Source organism: Necator americanus, chromosome IV (assembly GCF_031761385.1).
Source record: "Necator americanus strain Aroian chromosome IV, whole genome shotgun sequence".
Classification (NCBI taxonomy): Eukaryota; Metazoa; Nematoda; class Chromadorea; order Rhabditida; family Ancylostomatidae; genus Necator; species Necator americanus.
Genome location: NC_087374.1, coordinates 32700915 through 32720249, shown reverse-complemented (window position 1 = coordinate 32720249; position 19335 = coordinate 32700915). Strand labels below are relative to the sequence as shown.

At 36.9% G+C, this 19335-nt stretch overlaps 1 protein-coding gene across 2 annotated transcripts; it reads right to left on the bottom strand.

Moving 5' to 3' along the window:
* Positions 1 to 325: 325 nt before the first annotated feature.
* On the bottom strand, positions 326 to 7621 carry RB195_003492 (uncharacterized protein; the record flags this gene model as incomplete). 2 transcript variants are annotated; one of them, XM_064201169.1, is made up of 13 exons in its annotated part: positions 326 to 497; positions 555 to 650; positions 778 to 914; positions 995 to 1080; positions 3161 to 3297; positions 3385 to 3476; positions 3542 to 3679; positions 5076 to 5230; positions 5305 to 5415; positions 5479 to 5568; positions 7062 to 7104; positions 7177 to 7356; positions 7475 to 7621. In XM_064201169.1, 13 exons carry the CDS (start codon positions 7619 to 7621, stop codon positions 326 to 328), a joined length of 1584 nt encoding a protein of 527 aa, XP_064057050.1. The 2 variants fall into 2 exon arrangements, with proteins under 2 accessions (XP_064057050.1, XP_064057051.1); XM_064201170.1 differs by having other exon boundaries at positions 7475 to 7519.
* Positions 7622 to 19335: the final 11714 nt, after the last annotated feature.

Sequence of the window (19335 nt, the reverse complement as noted above, 5' to 3'; positions counted from 1 at the left end):
GAAAGCATAGATATTTGAAACCGCCGAATAGAGTCATACTTGGTACAATGCTCTACATGCAGAGTGTGAACTTTTGTTTATTGAGCTAACAACGTTACCTGTGAATATTTAGTTAATCCTCAATGTGAATATTTATTTAAATCCAAGCTTTTACCGCTGCACGGTTGTTTCGAAGGTGTGTATTTCATCTGACAGTAAGAACGCCAGTCTGGTTTTATTGCGACCCTTCCTTCTTCAACGAAACAAACGTCATCGTCTTAGCTTCTTGCAACTACGATTCAAACATATTTTTATTGATGCTCCTCACCACATCACAATTAAGGCGTCAATCATTCTTTATCTTTGGTGACGATTGAAAACATTTACTGAAAGTCTTAAATATTAGGTAGATAGCAGCTATAATAGTCAGAAAGAACGCTAAGAATATATCCAGAAAATAGTATTGTAGGAAGGACAGCTGTGTTCCGTAGGAAATCAGATTCGGCAAGCGCCCAAACCTAGAAGCTCCTATTTCTGTTCCAGGTTCCAATACGATTATATTCTTATGTGCATACCTTGCTGCGAATTCGATGTGTCGAATGAAAAGTTCCTTGGGGCTGATAGGTTGGTTACGAAGCATTTCCGATAAGCGTTTAGCATTTTGAGAATAGCTTGAAATGGACGGTAATGAGAATTTTAAATTTAATTTAACAATACATCTTAGTAAAAAGTAGACCGCTTTTTGTACCATTTCCGAAAATTCCAGACTGCATTTACAAAAAAAGGACCAAGACTCACCGTTCATCGTTAAGTAGGCTACGTAAACTGTCCTTCAATTTTTCCTTGTTTTCCAGGTCGAATTTAGACAGCACTATTGCTCCACCATGTCTAGCAAGCATATTAGCGTTTCTTAGTTGATCAGCAAAAATTGGAATCTAAAAGTCGCACCATAAATGAGAGCGCCATATTTCTCCGGGCTTAGATCCCAAAAAACTCAGTTATTTACAGGACTTACAAGTAGAGACGCTTTTCCTGTGTATGCTATTTCGGTAGTGCTGCCAAGTCCTGCGTGAGTGACGAAAACGGTGACCCGTGGGTCAGCTAAGTAAGGTTTTTATGAACGAACATCAATGAAACTCGAATGAAGATAAATTTACAGGCTACTATGTAGCTTATTGCGAACTTTCATGGAAAAGATCTATTGTGGATAAAGCTCTTACTCCGTGATATTGTTAAAGCCGAACACAGTAGAATATTCAAGATGAATGTGAGGAAATTTTACATATTGATGTCTAATCACATGAATCTAGCAACTATCAGAAGTCTGATGTCTTTCGCACGGTATGTACATGGAACTGGACCACGGATCCCCTCCATTTGTTCCTTTTACATAGTTGTGTTCGACATTCCACTATTTCTTTTACTCTTCCTACTAAACCTATCTTTTTGAGCTAACTGTGACGCCCCTCTTCCCCTCCTTCCGATATATGAAATCTATTCCGCTCACTGAAGCTTATGCACTAGCAAAGATACCAACATTTTGCAGTTATATCTCTCGTTAATTTGCTTCGTCATATCACTTCCCCTCCCAGCTATTTCTAAACAATCTTAACTCAATTAGTTCCGTTTCTTATGGCTGGTGTGGTCTTGGCTGCCGTTTGTCAAGACGGTTAGTCGTTTGAGGATCACGAAAGTTGGTTAACTCTCTTGCTTGAGGTCCGATTGCCCCCGGGTCCCAACGTTCACCTTGTTCACCTTATGCCTTTAGGCTAAGTTGATCGTCCGAGCCCTGATGTATAGATATTTGACCAATGCTAAACTGGATTAGGGGAATAGATGTCATAAGAGGATTCTCCGCTTTCTGGAGTAGAACGACAAGTTCTACATGTTATCCACAAACAGGACGACGCTTGGTTCTACTTACAATAAACTTGGTGCCACTTTTTGCGAAATATTCAGACTCAGATTAAGTGTGTTTTTTCAAGTCACAAGTTCGACATTCATCAAATCTTGACATTGTGTAGTCGAATCGTGTACTACTTTTTGCAAAACTAAAATTGTTATCGATTTTTATTCTGGCTAACGTTTCGGCTTCGTTGCCTTTTTCAGAGCCAGGAAAATCAAATACGAGTGTAATCTAAACCCCTCAAACGTCTCATCCTCCCACAAAATATGCCTTAGCATACAGATTACTCAAAAATAATGTCAGAGGAACAGACTGAGTGCATTTCTTTTTTCTTTTCTTGTCTGGCGCATCATTGGTCCCTGTGCATAAGTATTGTAATAAATTAATATAAAAGTGTTATATCTCCCGTAGTTCATACTAATCTCTAGGTTGCTTAACTTCACTTCGGTTCAACTTTGGTCAGTTTTTATTCTCCATTGAAAATTGTTTCCCTGTACTTTAAGAATAATATAATGGAGCTGAAACATGCATTAACCCATTGACGACCGCGTGGCCCCCCGGTGGGCCACGCTTTTCGGTCGCGTAGGATTATTACTACTTATTTATTTCGTAGATTATTTATTTCTAATGGTAACATGAACAGAAACAAAAATTACAAAAAACAAAATTACCACAGAAATGCAGAGAACGTAGCAGTTGTTCAAAACGGCTTCTGGGCATTGTCCTCCCAGCGAATGAATTACCTCCTAATGCAGGACGTATACTCCAGTAATCGCGTAGGCTAGACATTTTCGCAAGGTGGATGCGGAGTGCCATGAACTTCTTCAGCTCTTTTTTATTAGTTTCTATGAATGTGGGATCTCTAGCTTTTCCTCATCGATTTGTTTCTGTCTCTATTAGATTAATGAAACATCACTATCTTCAGCAACAGAGTCTAACAACAATTGGCCGATACTCTCATCCAGATCCGAATTATTGGGAAAAAACTCGAATCCATTATGATCTACAAAAAAATTGAAACTAAGAAATCAATACAGAAATGGGGTCTCGTGGGACCGAGTGGCCCGCTGGTTGTGCACGCCCGGGGCATACTGGAAAAGCGAGCGGTCGCATATGCCAGGCACGCAAAGAGTTCGCCGTCCTCAATGGGTTAAACACGATGCACTAAGACACGCCAGATAAGTGGTCTTTTTCCACATTAACGTTCTTAATTCTTCTTTCAAGCAACTGGAACTACTAATCAATAAAGTTGAAAAGTTAAATTTGAAAGCTCACCAAGCAGTTCCTTTTGAGGCAACCATGTGGCTAAATAAACATTTGGAAGGTGATTGACTATCTTCGAATCTTCTTCTTCATATTTCATAATGAAAGTTGTCTCGGGCATGCTTTTGAAAACATCAAGTAATGTCTTCCTGAAGGACACCATGTAGTGATGTATTCGTTTGTAATAATACCAATAATTACCCTGGAAATATTGACTAAAAAAACTTTAATCGTACTTGTATTGTTCTGGCATAAAGATTGCTTTCATCACAGTTCCAAAAGACACCAAAACGGTACGGTTGCGTTTGTCTAAGATAGTGTTCCATTTCTGTGTATAAGAGTTAGATTGAAAAGTACATCCAGAAAATGTTGTAAATTCAGCAGCAACGGTACCTCCGAAAGTTTGTTGTTTTCGATACGTTTCGAAAAGCTAATTCCTCCAATTGGTACAGTTTTGTAGAGCATTGGGCGAGGGAAGTCGAGGTATGGATTGGAGTTTGATAAAACAAGTGAGGATTCAACAACAAGTTGCTGAAACAAAGACATAAGATTTATATTCGGCTCGACCGTTTGTAAACGTTTAGACGTGATACAGGATGATTCCATAACACTGGGGCCTATGTTCACAAATGGCTTTAAAATGTATTTCAGTTAAAGTTAAAGTTAAGGGCAGGGCAGTTAAAAAGTGGTTTAGCAGATTTCGAATAGGAAATTTTTCTTTGACAGATTGATCCACTCTTGACAGGATTCTTACATTGATGACGATATTATGAGTAACTTAGTGGACGAAATCCAAGGACTACAACCGAAGAGATTAGTGAGAGGATAAAAAATTTAATGAACAATGGAAACTCCATCCTTGATAAATGAAACTGTATTGGTATAAATTCTACTTGTTGAAGTTCATTTTTAGATAAAGCACGAATTTATGCAATTAGTAGTTCAAACTAATAGTTCAAACCTGTATTACTTGTATTTTTTGTATTTGGCAATATGAACGGGGTGGGTGTGACGCAGTCGGTTACAGGTCCGTTGTAGGGTTCGAAACCCTCTTAGTGCAAACGAAGCCTTTCATCCCTCCGAGGTCGATAAATTGCTACCACGCTTTTCTGGTAGGATAGAAACACTGACCTGATCATTGGCTGGCCCCCGTAAGTCATCGTAAAGGGCCAACACGCGTTCCAAAATCTCAACGATTACGTGGTTTTTAATTGACTTTCTTGAGCTCTAGCCAAGATTGGTATTGATCGTCTTTATTAGACGGTACGTGGTGGTCTGTTACGGCACCAAGTCTAGCTAATGAGGATTTGACGAAGGCGATAAGGCGGTAACGATAACTGTTGTTTAGTAAAGACGATCAATACCAATCTTGGTTACAGCTCAAGAAAATCAGTTAAAACTACGTTGCAACATGCCGAGATTCAAAGACAGTCGAATATGGGCAATGTTCAACGATTACGAATGCTAGTAGAACGCGTTGGCGCAACCCAGGTGGATTGATACGCCAGTGACTTTATCGTTCTTAATTATGAACGCCTGTCTCAATTTATGTCTGTATGGATCATGTGATCACATTCACTACACTTTCCTAATTGGGGTTTCCCAATTTGTAGTCAAACCTTCAGGTGAGTTGTCGTGTTATAATGAATGATTCTAATTATTTTCAAGGCGCTATTTTTGAAAAGATCACTACCACCCTAAATAGGTTATAACTAGACAACTGGTACCGAACCTTACAATAAGAAGACATCCTCAGAATAACATTGATACAGGGTCAAAATTAAAAAAGCATCTCCTTAGTCGATTGAACAAGCGCATTTTCAGGTAGTGAAAATCTAGAGGCAAATTGAAGAAAGAAAATAGTAGCCTCCTACAAAAATGAATTGACGCTTTCTGGGATAAATTATAAATATCCGTTATTGCTTACCTCATAGTTTTTGAAATCAGAGCCAAATCTCGCACGAATAACTTCAATTTCACGCCGATACATATTGAGAAAAAAATTATGACCAAAAATCATATCCACTGCATTCTTGAATCGTTCTAATAGATTCATCCGATCACTCGAAGCAGACATGTAACCTGAAAAGATATTTGCAAAAAAAAAGAAACTATTTACGTATGCTATTGGTTCAGATGTTCCTGTATATGCATACCAGGCACATAGCTTGGAATGGAAGGTTCGCCAATGAGTTGTGCTATAAGATCATGATAAACTACAGAATATACTACTACAGACGCTGGAATTTTCACCGCTTCAATAATTCCTGAATGAGAAGAAATGTAATCTTGTTTTGGGATAATTTTCAAAGATTATGGTTAGAACATACCTAGTCCACACGCGCTGATAAACTCAGCCATACCTAGGTCAAATTTTTCCTTCTCCAAGCGCTCCATAAGTGGTTTGTCATTAATTACTCCTTGAGCGGAAATATATCAATTACAGTAACAATAGATGAACCGAATGATCTTCATATTATCAGCTTCGTATGAATAGAGTATATATAGAAATCATATAAAATATAAAAAATAAGTTAATATAATAGTTCATATGAGTATAGTACACAGAAAGCGAAGATAATCTTGACAAAAAGACTACAAGCGACGTTCTAAGTCTGGAGTGTCGCTCATGAAGCTCCCGCGGAAGCTAATTCGCCGCTATCAGGAGGTCCCGCCGCGTGTCTTATTTTACTGTGCACGTCAGCCAGTATATAGAAAGCAGTTCCTAGAACTTGATTGGATTTCATCATCCTCTCTGCGATTTATTTGTTTTTGTTCTGTAATCGCTCCGCACCACCACCACTCCTGTCAAAGCACCGAAGACCCGCAGAACTCTGGAGGCGCTTTGAATAAACGCTGAAATGAGTGGAAAGGAATAGCTCATAGTCGTGAGCTAACGAGCTGGCTCTGTATCAAGACTCCTGCGGGTTTTGATCTACGAGGTCATATGTAGGTCGCATCCTAATTAGTATTTGCGGAGCGATTTTACAATGCGGAAGTCTGCTAATATAAAGGCACGACTGTTTAGGTAAGCACCACGATTAGGCTTTTTTGGTCACGGTTTTGGATATAGCATCTTATGGAATGATGACTTGCTCTTGGTGAGTCATTAAAGAGGATATTTTGCTGATGATCTGACTTTTCAAGTTCTGACGAAGGAGACGACGCCGGAACGTTAACCTTAATAAAGTTTATTAACAGTCTTGGCTTCTGCTTCCATTCAACAATCGACTAGTCACTACCTTAAAAACAAAGAGAAACGCGGCTATTCAAGACGATGCTGCTCGAGCATTGTTGATCCATAATTTTAGGGTTGTGTTAAGCAATATTTGTAGTGTTGCAACTACATAGTACCTTTATGTACTCTTGCCGTTGTTATGCATAATTTGTTCATATTCGTAGTTATTTCAGTTGTACTTGCTTGAATTGCCGTCGGTTGTGTTTCTATATTATCGTATGTTATTTATTTGTCTATTATTTGTGTTGTTTATTATTTGTCTCATTTTGCATTGTCGTCCTGAGCATGAATCCAATAAGGCATTTGTGCACCGTACAATTCAAGTTCCGAAGTGTCCGACAACGACACTGTTGTACGGGACATGGAAAACGGAGATGGGCCAGCAAAACGAAGCTGAAGCGGGAGGAGCCAGGGCCCTTGATGACGCGCCGTTATGGCTTCAGGAGGCTAGGTCACTACAGCGATTTAACTCAGCGAAAGCCCCTCCGGATCCAGATAATCGCGATGATTGTTCGGCCACCGATACAGACTGCTTCTTTGCACGACAGGAAAAAACCGTGAAGGAATATTATTTGAGCGAGAAACTACTGGCAATGAATAAAATGGAAGAAACTTTTAATTAAAGGATTCTTCTCCCATTCCTATACAGGGATATAACTGCAAGACAAAACCTACTTTCGCACTGAAATGGGAACATCGCTTGCATGTTCGTAGCAGCCTAAATGAAACTATATAACAGAATCAGCAATACCTCTTTTTTTTTGCTGTCGATTGCTACGATTCCACTCACCCAGGCACGATTGAGTTCAAAGATGCTCGGTTTCATATTCCAAATATCGCTCAGAATATCCTTCTCAAACTCTTTCATTCGTAAGACTCGGGGATCTGTGGGAACCATTATGATATTTTTCGTGATTTTCAGTCCGGTCTTATCTTTTTGGGCCGGATCCATCAATGGCATCAATACGGTCTGTAACTGCACTTGCAAAACTTTTCGAAGTAGTTCTTGTAACTAAGAATTGTACTTTGGTACATTGTGATTTCTAATGTAATGTTCGCAGAACCGGTTATTGATTTCATCAACTCACCACATTATGTCCTGCCTCGGTTAAGATGTCCGCAAGAGTGCCCATAAAATTTGTATGAGAATACCAAATAATCGGTGAATATACAAGAATTTTGTAGCCATTACATGCAAGCAGTGAAAATAACAGCAATACAAAAGAACTCGCCATTAATAAAGGTGAATAATCCTGGAATAATGCTAGGAACAGTAGTGGTGGGCGATCTTCAACTGAGCATAGAAACTTCGTAAATGTGAACGGAATTCTTCGAATTCCTGCAAATCGAGCCGTTTAGCACCTAATTATGTTTAGAAATGTATGTGCTATAATTCCCGTAAACTTATTTTGATATTTAATAAGAATCTGAATGTAAAAATAAAGCAAATAAGCAAATAAACAAATAAAAGTAAAATTGAACGTTAATTCAAACTACGACATTTTTCCATAGTGCATTTTTGAACATATCCTATAACTACATTCTGATTTGAAAAAAAAGGCTTGAAAAGTTTCCAAATAATTTCATTTGTCATAGTATTGTATCATTCAGTGAGAAAAAAGTTTTTGACTAAGTTTTCTTTTTTTCTATTGAAAAAAAAACTTAGTCAAAAATAAATAATCAAATAGTCATATGTAGAAGAGTATAAGTTAAACTACAAAAATTGAATGCATCCCTTTTACGTTCAATTCCTTCAAATTAAATTTTGCAGAAAATGAAAAGTAAGCCAGTGAAACATAACAAAACATTTAAAATCCAGGGTACCATGAAACTGACACGAGGTGCAGAAACTTCAAGGAGAACGCTTAGTTTGGATTGTAGATTACGGAAAGAGCGTGTTCCCCTCAATCTCCCTGAAAAAAAAAGCGTGGGAATAGCGTTTGTTCTAACGATGTACGTTAAAACACAGCCGCTCATACTCCTCCCAATCCTCTCAGCAGACTTTTTGTTCGTTTTACTTGAATTGGCTGCCGAGGTGACCTCATTGGTTTTCGAACACTCACTCGTGGACGCGACTCGTACACAAGATTGGCGCGTTGCTAGCGATTTTGTAGGAAAGAAAACCGTTTCCCACGCTGTTTTCTTGCGACGATTAGGAGAGAATCAGCGGAGCCACGCTCGTTCCCGTAATCTACAGTTCGACTTGAATTCAGAATTGTTTAAGGTTTATCAAGCATTGCAGCCTTGCTACAAAGACTGCGACTTGCGTAGGCGAGCCAATGTGTCAAGTCAGTTCCCTCTGAGACAACTCTAAGTCTACATCTTTTCCACCCAGAAAACATGAAAGACTTGGTTGGCCGTGATGCAGTTTCGAACCATCGATCGTGCAGTCACAGTCGGACCTCTTACCAATTGCGCTGCATCCACCGCTCATACACTGTACAAATAATTACACTAACTTGAAGAAAAACAATGTCAGGAAACATCTTTTTTTGTACATACGGTTTCTCAGACAGTATCTCTTCTAAAGTATAATATTATTAGCAAACGCTTGCTTTCGGTTGAGCTCTGACTTAAATGGTTCAAAAACATAGACGTTAACAAGATATTCTCTCAAGTTTTGTGATAAGCATTATTTACCTTTGCCATTTAAGGAAAATCAACAAACACCATGTAAACTATGCAGTTATGTTTCATAACAAAAAAAACCTCGGGAATTTCTAATCAAACTCCGCTACTGATAAGACTTTCGCTAGAACGACAGCAAAGAAACCGTTTATGAACTGCACTTTAACAACAATAAATATTTTTAGTTTCTTTTTTCAGGATAGTTACGAGTTACGAGTTTTCAGGCCTTAAATATTACACATGCTAGCGACGGGAAATAGAGAAACCAGTCCAAACCGCTAAGACTTGTCATCATCTCCTTCCGGTTTTTTTTTTCATTTTTTTTGGAATTTACTTGGTCAATCCAGACATTTCAGAGGAAGTCCTTCATTCTAAAACTTCTAAAAAGAACGGTAATAAGAATGAAATCGGGTATTTTTTTTGGAAGACCACAGCTGTGAGTTGGAAGGCCTATTGCTTGAAAAATTTCCATAGAAGGAAAAATTCTCATTTTTCAATGAAGAAAAGTGATACAGGAGCAATGATTCTCTCTTGCAGTCTAACAAATTCATAATAAAAAGAAAGATTGTTAGCTTTTTCTCATGAAGAGGTAGGTTTCAGGAATTTTAAGGAGAACGATCGAAGAATAACTCGAGAAACTGTTCTTTTGTCGCAAAACAATCACTAGACCGCCTACCGCAAAGCGAACGGTGTCACATTTACTTTTGTTTACCAACAGCAAGTATTGATTACTCATGAATAGAAACGTTAAAATTTTTGAATAATTTAATATCTTAAATTATCTTAGCCAAAAATTGTTCACAAATATTTTTCAATGACGAATGTCATCAGTAGCGAAGATTTCAACCTTCGATAATCTTAGTGAAGAGAAAAACGTTCTCTCTTCTCCGCAAGTTTTGTTTAAAGAAATTAAAAAGAAAAAAATCAATCACAAATCAATTAATTACTATAAGAAGAAGATTATCTGATTTATCTTTTTTTTTCTGTACGTTCTATTCATTTCCACATAAACTGAACTTTTCCTTACAAACTCCAAATCTGAAAATAAAACATAGCAGTTCAGTTAAAGTGCCCCATAAATCTCGTAAAAAAAAAATCCCGATATTAAAAATCTGAATTCACTAGGTAAGCGAACTCTAGAACTGCAGTTAATTTTCAAGTATCAATATGTTTTTTTTTTTTTGAGAAAATGAAAAATTTTAACTGAACTCTGGAAGAAAAACCAATACAGTACACAAAATTTTACTTTATAAAAACTCTCATAATATCTGCAATTCTTACGTTGGAGCATGAATAGAGTTGAAAGTAGAGTAACATTTTATATCTCGCAGCCTTAAATGAAACTAAAGAAAAAAACCAAAACGTAAACATGAAGTAAACAAGAAAGATGCAAAATATAACTGTTAAATAGAGGCGATTAGAGAGCTAAACAAACAAGTGTACTAAAAAAAAAGTCGCCACCGATTAGACAACGACGTCTGATACACTGAAATGATCACAGACTCAAGGGAATTTATTTATATTGTTGAACAAAATATAATTGAGAAAGTAGATCGATAATCGATCGAAAAGCTACAGCAACAATCAGAATAGATTAAGTGAAAGGTGTAACTGTAAGTGAGATTAAAATGAAACAATATGCACCGAAACATAAAGGAAATAATTTTTTTCGGATCATTCTATTGGAAATTTTGAATTGTTTGACTTATTATCCTGGTCTACTCTCAGTTTATTCAGTCAGGAGAAGCGTAAAAAGATCGGAAATACTCCTGGAGACTTTATTTCCTTTTTAAATATATTTTATTAGCCGTTGAAATCGATTGCTGAAAAAAACCTCTCATGAGGTGTCTGTTAATGTAGCAGCTATTATTTACCAACTTTTGATAGCTTTTGGAAAAGCTTTTGGAATGACAGATACGAATTCCTATAAAATTTGTTTGAATTTGATTGTGGTGTCCGTTTTTTGCTCTGTTTCGCTCATAACCCCATACGATATCACCAATTTTCGTGTTTCTTTCCAATTCTAATCCAGGCGAATAAAAATGGTCGATTGTATGCTCCCTTTGGGTGCTTAAGCAAATGTGCGACCGCTACGGAGCTGTCTACAAGCTGATAGACACAAGACAATTCTATCTCTGCTCTGATATTTCTTTTTTATTTTTATCTTCTGTTTTTTTCCCTTATTTTGGAATTTTTCTTCGAAGAAACATTAAACAGAGCGAGTACAGGGATGTCACTCGCTTGAAGATCCTTCACACTAACCCTCCCTTGCCTCATTCATTATTTTGTGTAGTTACGGAAATTGTAACTGTGCGCAACGATGTGCTGCACATTGCAAGCAGTAAAGTTTAGTCCACTTGCATCGTTTCGAGCTTTCCTATGATGCTGTCACTGCCATTAGTCACCGAGAAATTCCATAGAGAATAATTTTTGGAAGAATATAAGGAGTTCGTTCATCGAGATGTTTCATCTGAGATGTTCCCTTGAGATCCTGCATTCATCGCTGGATTGACAATCATGATTGTGTGCATCTATAAATATAGGGTGAACTCCATAATAACAGGATTTACGCCTTATTGTTGCACCAACGAGAGTTTGGGTGGAATTTTATTAGCAACTTAACTTTCCAGCAGCTTTCTCGGCACAAAAAAGATGTATATTTTAGTTCGCACTGCTGAGGTTTTAAGAACAGAACACTTGGAGATTGTCCACGATAATAGTTTTAAGTCCAGAGTCAGTAAGGCCACAAAAATCTCCTTTCATCTACAGCATAACTTCTTGAAAAAGAAGTAAATAGAAAGAAAAAAAAGGAGACGAAAGCTGAATAGACGAGATTCTGCCCCTTCGGAAATGGGTAGGTTAGCGAAAGTAGTTAATATTTTCTCTAACACTTGATTATATCCACGAATAAAACAGAAATTAGTAAGAAGGAAATTTCAGAAAAAAAAATTCAATTAAAAAGATAACGAACTAAAAAAATAAAAAGAAAAAATTATAAAATTAATAGTGATATAAATATGGAAGAAAACTGTTGTTAATGCAGAACAGAAGCGAAATCCTTGCTCGATACGTGAGTGCACCTTGAGAGTTCGGAAATGTTACAGTAACTATCCGGAATATTTCTTACGACAGATGAAAGGGTGACAAATCATTGAAATTTTTATGGGAGTTTCCTTTTTTGAAGTGGGCAATTCTCTCATCCAGGGAAATTTTTGTCTCCAAGGATAATTTTCTGATAAAAAGCGCCAATTTTTGAGTTGGTCTTCTTCTTTTGCTGGTGTGCAAGTTTGGAAATATAGCAGTAATTATCCAGAACATTTCTTACGACAGATAAAAGTGTTTGAAATCCTAGAAATACTATATGGGAATTTTTTTGAAGTAAGCAACTCTCCTATTCTTTCCTCTTTGCACTTCATGGATATTTTTTTCTTCTAGGATAATTTTCTGATAATGAGCGCCAATTTTTTAGTTGGTGTGCCTCTTTTGCTGATGCTTAGCACATTTATTTCAGCAGCTACTCCCTGGAGAAATTCTTTCTTTCGTAGTCCATGAAGCTCCTCTTTTTTTGTGTTTCCAATTTCTAGGGGTGGAGGGAAGAAGGCATAGTGCATTTGCAAAACGCATAAAGTGCATGAAAACAACAAATCACATTCGATTGTCGGTTCGTAAATGAGCGTCCATTGTCTGCAAGTCCGTAAATGATCGTCAGACGTTCGCAAACTATTCTTAGGCGCCAGTATTTTTTTTAACTTATTTTTTTCACATACACCAATGGTGCAGGAGGGAAAAAAGAAACACAATTTGTCTGAGTAAAAAGATTTTCGAAAAAAATTTGGAACAAAAATTTACTGCCATTGGAATCTTTTCTTTTTTGTGGCGGATAACATAAGGAATTCTTGAGTAGATGTTAAAACGTTGGGTTTTTTTTGAAATTTGAAATTTCCATGCTTATTCCCATCTCGTTCCTGGTTAACTGAATTAATGTACACAAGAATATGGAGTTCGATGTTGATTTCCATATTTTCTTTTGAATTTCTCAAGTAATTAGTCGTAACGAGACTAAAAATGTATCATTTTCTGTCTGTTCACTGAAATTCACTTTTGGGTCGCTTAAAAAATCCTTGTGAACTGAGAAAAATTCGTTTTGCAATTCTTTCCTTTGAGAGAAAAATTCCTGGAACTCGTTTCCCCATCGGTAAAGCTTGTGGTTATTTACTTTCGAAGATACACAAAAAAAAATTTAGCCTAACTGAACAAATTTTCTGGAAATTTCTGGAGATCCTGTTCTCTATTCCCTTTTTAGCTTTTTATTTGAAACTTTATTTTTGTTTTCCACACGATTTACTCATAGGAACTTAACTATTTTTTTGGAGCACAACACATCTTTTCCTCTTGAGAACAGTGGAACCACTAGAAATACATAATTACGTACTTTTTGTCCATGATTTCGCTCATTGATAGCTCTCAACATTTATGGAAAACTTGAAGTGCTAACATTAAACATTAGAACATTTTGCTTAAACACTTTAAGGAGAAAAAAAATCACAGAAAACTGGAACATAACTACTTTTTAATTATACAACACATTCACATTATAGTTACTTGAATAGAAACGACGTAATCAGTTTTAAAAAGGGAAAAATTCTTGAACGTGAAAAGTTCCCCCATAGTTATGAAAACATTCAAAACATTAATGAAAGTTTTCATTGGAAGAAACACAAATTTCTCGTTCTTAACAAGGAAAAAAAGTCCGAGTACTAAAACCGCAAGTTTTCAACGAGAGACATTTGTTTAGGCGATAACAGTGCACGTGCACATCGTCTCGTTATCTTTTACTGGGAAAATTTCAACGCTGACGAGGAGAGAAAAAAATGTTGTTTCTCCCTTGTAGTTTATTTAAATACTTATTTATTAACGGTTTTATTTTTTAAATATAACTTACTATATTTTTTATTTATTAATTCTAAAAACTCATGAAAAAGGTACATGAAAATCACTAATTCTACGATTTCTTGATTCTCGTATCAATTTCTCGTGTTTTTTTCGACTACTTTCCTTTCTCCAGAGCTTTCCTGGATTTTTACCGTTGGAAGAAACACAAATTTCTCGTATTAATTTCTCGTATTTTTGACTATCTTTTCTACTCTCTTCTACCTCTTCCTCCTTTTCCTTTTCTTACTACTACTTTATTTTTTCTTTCCTTTCATTTTCTACGGCAATTTTCCACCGTTTTCTAATTCTACTAGTACTTTGCACTTTTACAACTACTTACTACGACTTTTCTACCCTTTTTCCATTTTTCTACCTTTCTTTTTTGCATGCCATAATTCTTAGATTAGCCATTAGTGTTTTTGGGAAACTAAATCTTAGCAGGAAGGACGACGGAAGGACTCAGTGCGCCAAAATTCTGGCGACCCTGATGATTCCAAAATTTTGAATTCGCCAGATTTTGACGAATAAAAACCGATATTTTCTATTCTTAGAGCTTTCCTGACCCATCCATAACCATTAGCTATCGTTAAAGGCATCACTCCACGAATCTGAGGTGGTGCAGATTTCAGGTGGAGTATCCTTATAAGGGTAGTAGATTATGGAGAGGAGGGTGATTCCGTCCGTTTCTTCCTAATTGCCGTAAAAAACGGCCCGGAAGATGAGGCGCCGCACAAGACTGGCGCGCTCCAGTCGAACTCCTTGTAGAAAATAGTGCGCCAGAACGCCCGAAGCCGTATCTTCCAGGCCGCTTTTTATGTCAACTAGGAAGAAATGAACAGAATCACTCCCCTGAAATCCGTACCACCTCAGATTCGTGGAGTGATGCCTTTAAGACCTTTTTTAAATTTCTATCTCTCTTTTCTTCTTTCATACTCTTTTATTCTGACAATTATTACAGCAATTAGTCGTATCCTTCTGATTCCAACATATTTTGTGACACTCATAGATCCTCATGTGGTCTAAGATCGAAGAACAAACAACGATATCCTAGAAAAATTTTTATCAAGAAGGAAGTGTTGACGATTTACGCAAAAATAACAGCAATTAGCGCTTCACTACAAACGAATTTTACGAGCATTGTGAGTGTTTGTTATCTGAAAATGCTCGTTACGTCGAGATCCTGAGCACAGACAACAAACGACGGAGCAATGTCGACTCGCTTCACTTCAGTGATGAGTACCGTTTCTAGTCTACATTTTTTCATATTTTCTACTTATTTTACACTTCCGTCCTTGAACTCTCTCCTAGCTTTTGTTCGGACTTTCTCTTAATTCTTAATTTCGTAATTCGTAATTCTTTGACCACCTTAGTAGTCTGTATTTATTTATTTATTTACTTATTCATTACGCTCAAAGGCGTGCCAAGAGTAAGAGGCAAGGAATGAATACAAACAAACAAAAGAAAATCCAGCAACAAGAAAAAAGTAGAATGAGAATGAGCACGAATAAGTCACGCGAACGGTAAAGGCCAGGGACCATTTAGTAATTTAAAAAAAAACATAAACTCAACAGATTGGGAATTAAGACCATTTGGAAAATGAGAAAGTGTATTAAGGCTGTAGAAATTAGCTGCTTCCATTCAGCTTCGGCAAGCAAGATGCTCTCCTAAAGGCTGTATACCACGAATCTGGAGTGGTACGGATTTCAGCTGGAGTATCTGTATACAGGATCCTGGATTATGGAGACCGGACTGGTTCCGCTCATCTCTCCCGGGATCACTGCAAGCAGCCGGCCCCTGAATTCTGCTTCGTACGATGCCTTCTATTGCAGCGCGCCACCCTTGCACGCGTAGCGTCCCTTACTGCCTATTGGGGCTGTCCGAATTGATTTTCGACGAATCGCAGGGCGGAGGCGGCGCAAGGTGTTGCAGTAGATGGCGTCGTACAAAACAGCATTCTGGAGGCGGTGGTTTGCAGTGATGCAGGGAGAGATGAGTGGAACCACCCCGGTCTTCATAATCTACGACCCCGTATACAGATACTCCACCTGAAATCCGCACCACCTCAGATTCGTGGTACGCTGCCTTTAACAGAATTAATAGGTACAGCAATACTATTAATAGGTACATAATTATAGGTTTTATGTAATAATTAATGATTTTAGGTCCGGCTTTAAAGTCTGAAAACAAACTATGTCTTCTTTTAAATGTGTAAAAAGAGTATCATAGTAGTTACTCGATATTGCTTGATTGCAGTAGGTGTTTTTCCTAAGCCTTTCATTTTTTTCTTATTTTTTTTTAGCTTTTACTAGTTAATGAGATATAGTCTTTGCCCAATTCACGCTTATATCTTAATTCAAAAAATTCAAGCTTTTAAAGTAGTGCATTAACTTTTTGTCCTCAAAACAAGATAGGATAAGCGAAACGTGAGATAAAATAAATATAAACGATAATATAATAATATAAGAATAATAATGAATACAATAAATAATAATGGTATTATAATGAATGTAATAATGTAGTAATATAAGTACAATATATAAGCTGAGTTTATTGAAGAAAATTGATGTACATTTGGAGAAAGTCATGGAAAAAAAAATCGTGCAAAATTGCAAAAATTCCACAAGTTCATCACATTCCATCGCGCTAGCATTATAGTTCTTTTCGAAGATAACGGCGTTTATTATGGTTCGTAGAGGATAACTCCTAAACTATGCATTCTTGGATATTTTGATGGGAATTTCTGAAGTATTCTCTAATGTATTTTACTAGTCAGATTTTTAAAGTGATGAAATTTCCATTGGAAAATAATTTCTCCTCCTATTAATAAGGACGTGACAGGCAGAGCAGCCGTACAAACTACAAAATTCGGGGGAATTTCTTGTCTTCTTTCATCATTTGGAGATTGGTAAACAAATGACGATCGAAAGCGGATTAAATCAAGCGATCGTCGCTATCAGAGTGATCACTGATTGACGGCGCCCTTTCCGCCGACGTCGCTTTTCGTCGGCGAAGTTTCGTCGCCACTACTTCACGACGGCGTTTTTCGCCGGACTTCACCTTTACTTCGCAAGTATGAACGCTCACACTTTTGCTATCGAATCGGTAGCGGTGAGCGATTGCCCTTTTCCCAAATTTTTTTCCCCCGCGTTCACTGCTCCTATTCAAAACGCACTTTCTCAGACAGTGAACAGCGCTTTGTTCGGAGCATGCGTTGTTGTGGCGGCGATCACATGGCGCCCTCTTCTAAATACTTTTTGAGCAGTTGGCTTCAGGCCAACAAGTCTAAGCCTCGGGACCATGTATTCTCTTTTCTTGCAGTGCTACTGTACAAAGACGTGTTCAACTTTTAGTATTTCAATTTTCGAATTCAACTTTCCAGGTCCTTTTTCTATCTGTTATCGTTTTTTCTTATTAATATAATCATTTTATTCAACAATGCTTTTATATTTTGTGTAAAATGTACTTTATTTTTTACGCAAGGATAAAAAATAGATGCCATTTTAGAAAAAAAAAAACCGGAAAAAACTGGAACGAGTACCTATCAGGGACTATGGGACTAAGCTATAAAGATATGTGTATATATTAATGAACGTGAGAAAGGTTTAAAAAGGCGAATCGAGGATTGGAATGGTCGTCCGCTGTCCTATGGGACCCTGGAGATCTTCCACGCATCTGTATCTGTATTAGCACTATGATCTACGAGATATGATTTAGGAGCACGCTTTGAAATTCTTTATTGGAGAGGAAAAATTTAATTTTTACTGGACAACTTCTATGTTCACATTTTCTCATCACCATTTATTTGTTTGAAAAAAAAATCATATGTTATGCCATAAAATAGGAACAAGAAAGAACAGAGCTTATTAGGATTTCGCCTAACTTTTACAAAACAAGACTGCCCTCTGAAAACATAAGGGGTGGTGGGTTGCGAGGTCATTCTCCTGACCAGAGAAGGTGGGGAGATCCTCAGGCGAGACCCTTTCCGATACTATCAACCAAGTATTAGAACCTTTAGTGGCTCATTGAGGCCTGAATCCCGAGAGCGAAGTCTCGTGATCTTAGATTTACCGTAGTTTAACAACTGATGTATTTGAACAATTAGAACCCGATCTCATTTCATTTTTTTGAAAGTTATGGATTAAAAAGGAATTTTTTTTTTGAAAAGCGAGAATTTATTTCGTCAAGTACGTTATCTAGAGTGGACTCCTCGGATGTGGAGTACATAGATCTATTGGAATGAATATGTTTTTTTCCACTTATTTTATCAGTTCCTGAAAACAGACGAGGAATTCCCATTAAAATAATGTTGATCGATGTGGAACAGTGACGACGTCTCTCGAGATTTTGTTTTCTTTCTCGCCTTTTTCTTTTTATCGTAAAGTGGATTCGTCTGCATTCTTCACATCTGATCAAAATGTCGGCAATCATGGTTTTGTCAAATTAAAAAATTATATCAATTATTTTTTATTGATTACTATGTTTAAATCAAATTTGAAACTAAAACTCTTTTGAGCATTTAACTAAACCTTGTTTTTAGTTGTTTCCAATTTTTGGTGGTACAAGTTTTTTACAATCGGAGAAACGAAGCTTTATAATTTATTTTTTTTTACAATCGGAGAAACGAAGCTTAACAACTTCGTTTCTCCGATTCTCTTAATATTTGGGTTGTCATAGAAATATTTACTTGGCAGCAATAATCAGATGTTTTTTGTTTTTTGCTATGTTCTCTAATTTTTTTATTGACCACGAGTTAACAGCGGCAGGTAATTTAAGATGTGACGGAAATTAGCGAATTCTACATAAATCACTCCAGCCTTTTTTTTTCGCCTTTTCCTTTTCATCGTAAACTGGATTCGTCTGCATTCTATTCGTTTTCATTTGCGATGAGATAACTCTTCTTCAATATTTGTTTTCGACATGCTCATTCTATCTCCTTTTTTTTGTTGTTGCTTGTTCGTTTTTATTTGTTTTTCTATTTGTTTTCTCATTGTTTTCTCAGAAATTTCTGTTTGGCCTCGAATCTTATATAGATCACTTAATGATCTACGGACCGCGATAGTTCGACGCACGATAGTTCAAAACCTCATGTCTCCTTCTTCTGATCACCGATTTTTGGACACTAATTTTCAAATATGCTTTTTTTCTGGTTCTATGTTAAACTATTTTTTAGTCGTTTTCTAGTCATTTTCCACTTCTTTTTTACTTCTGTTCAAGTCTTACGCTAAACCTATTTACTCAGTCAATTTCCAGACCTACTTTCTCTCTGGTTCTGATCAAATTCTTTGCTAACCCTATTTTTTCGTGGATCAATCACAAATCGTAGTTTCCTCTTTGTCTGCTACAGTACTTGACTGTTTTCGTTTGCGAAAGTGCTTCACATCTGCGCTGC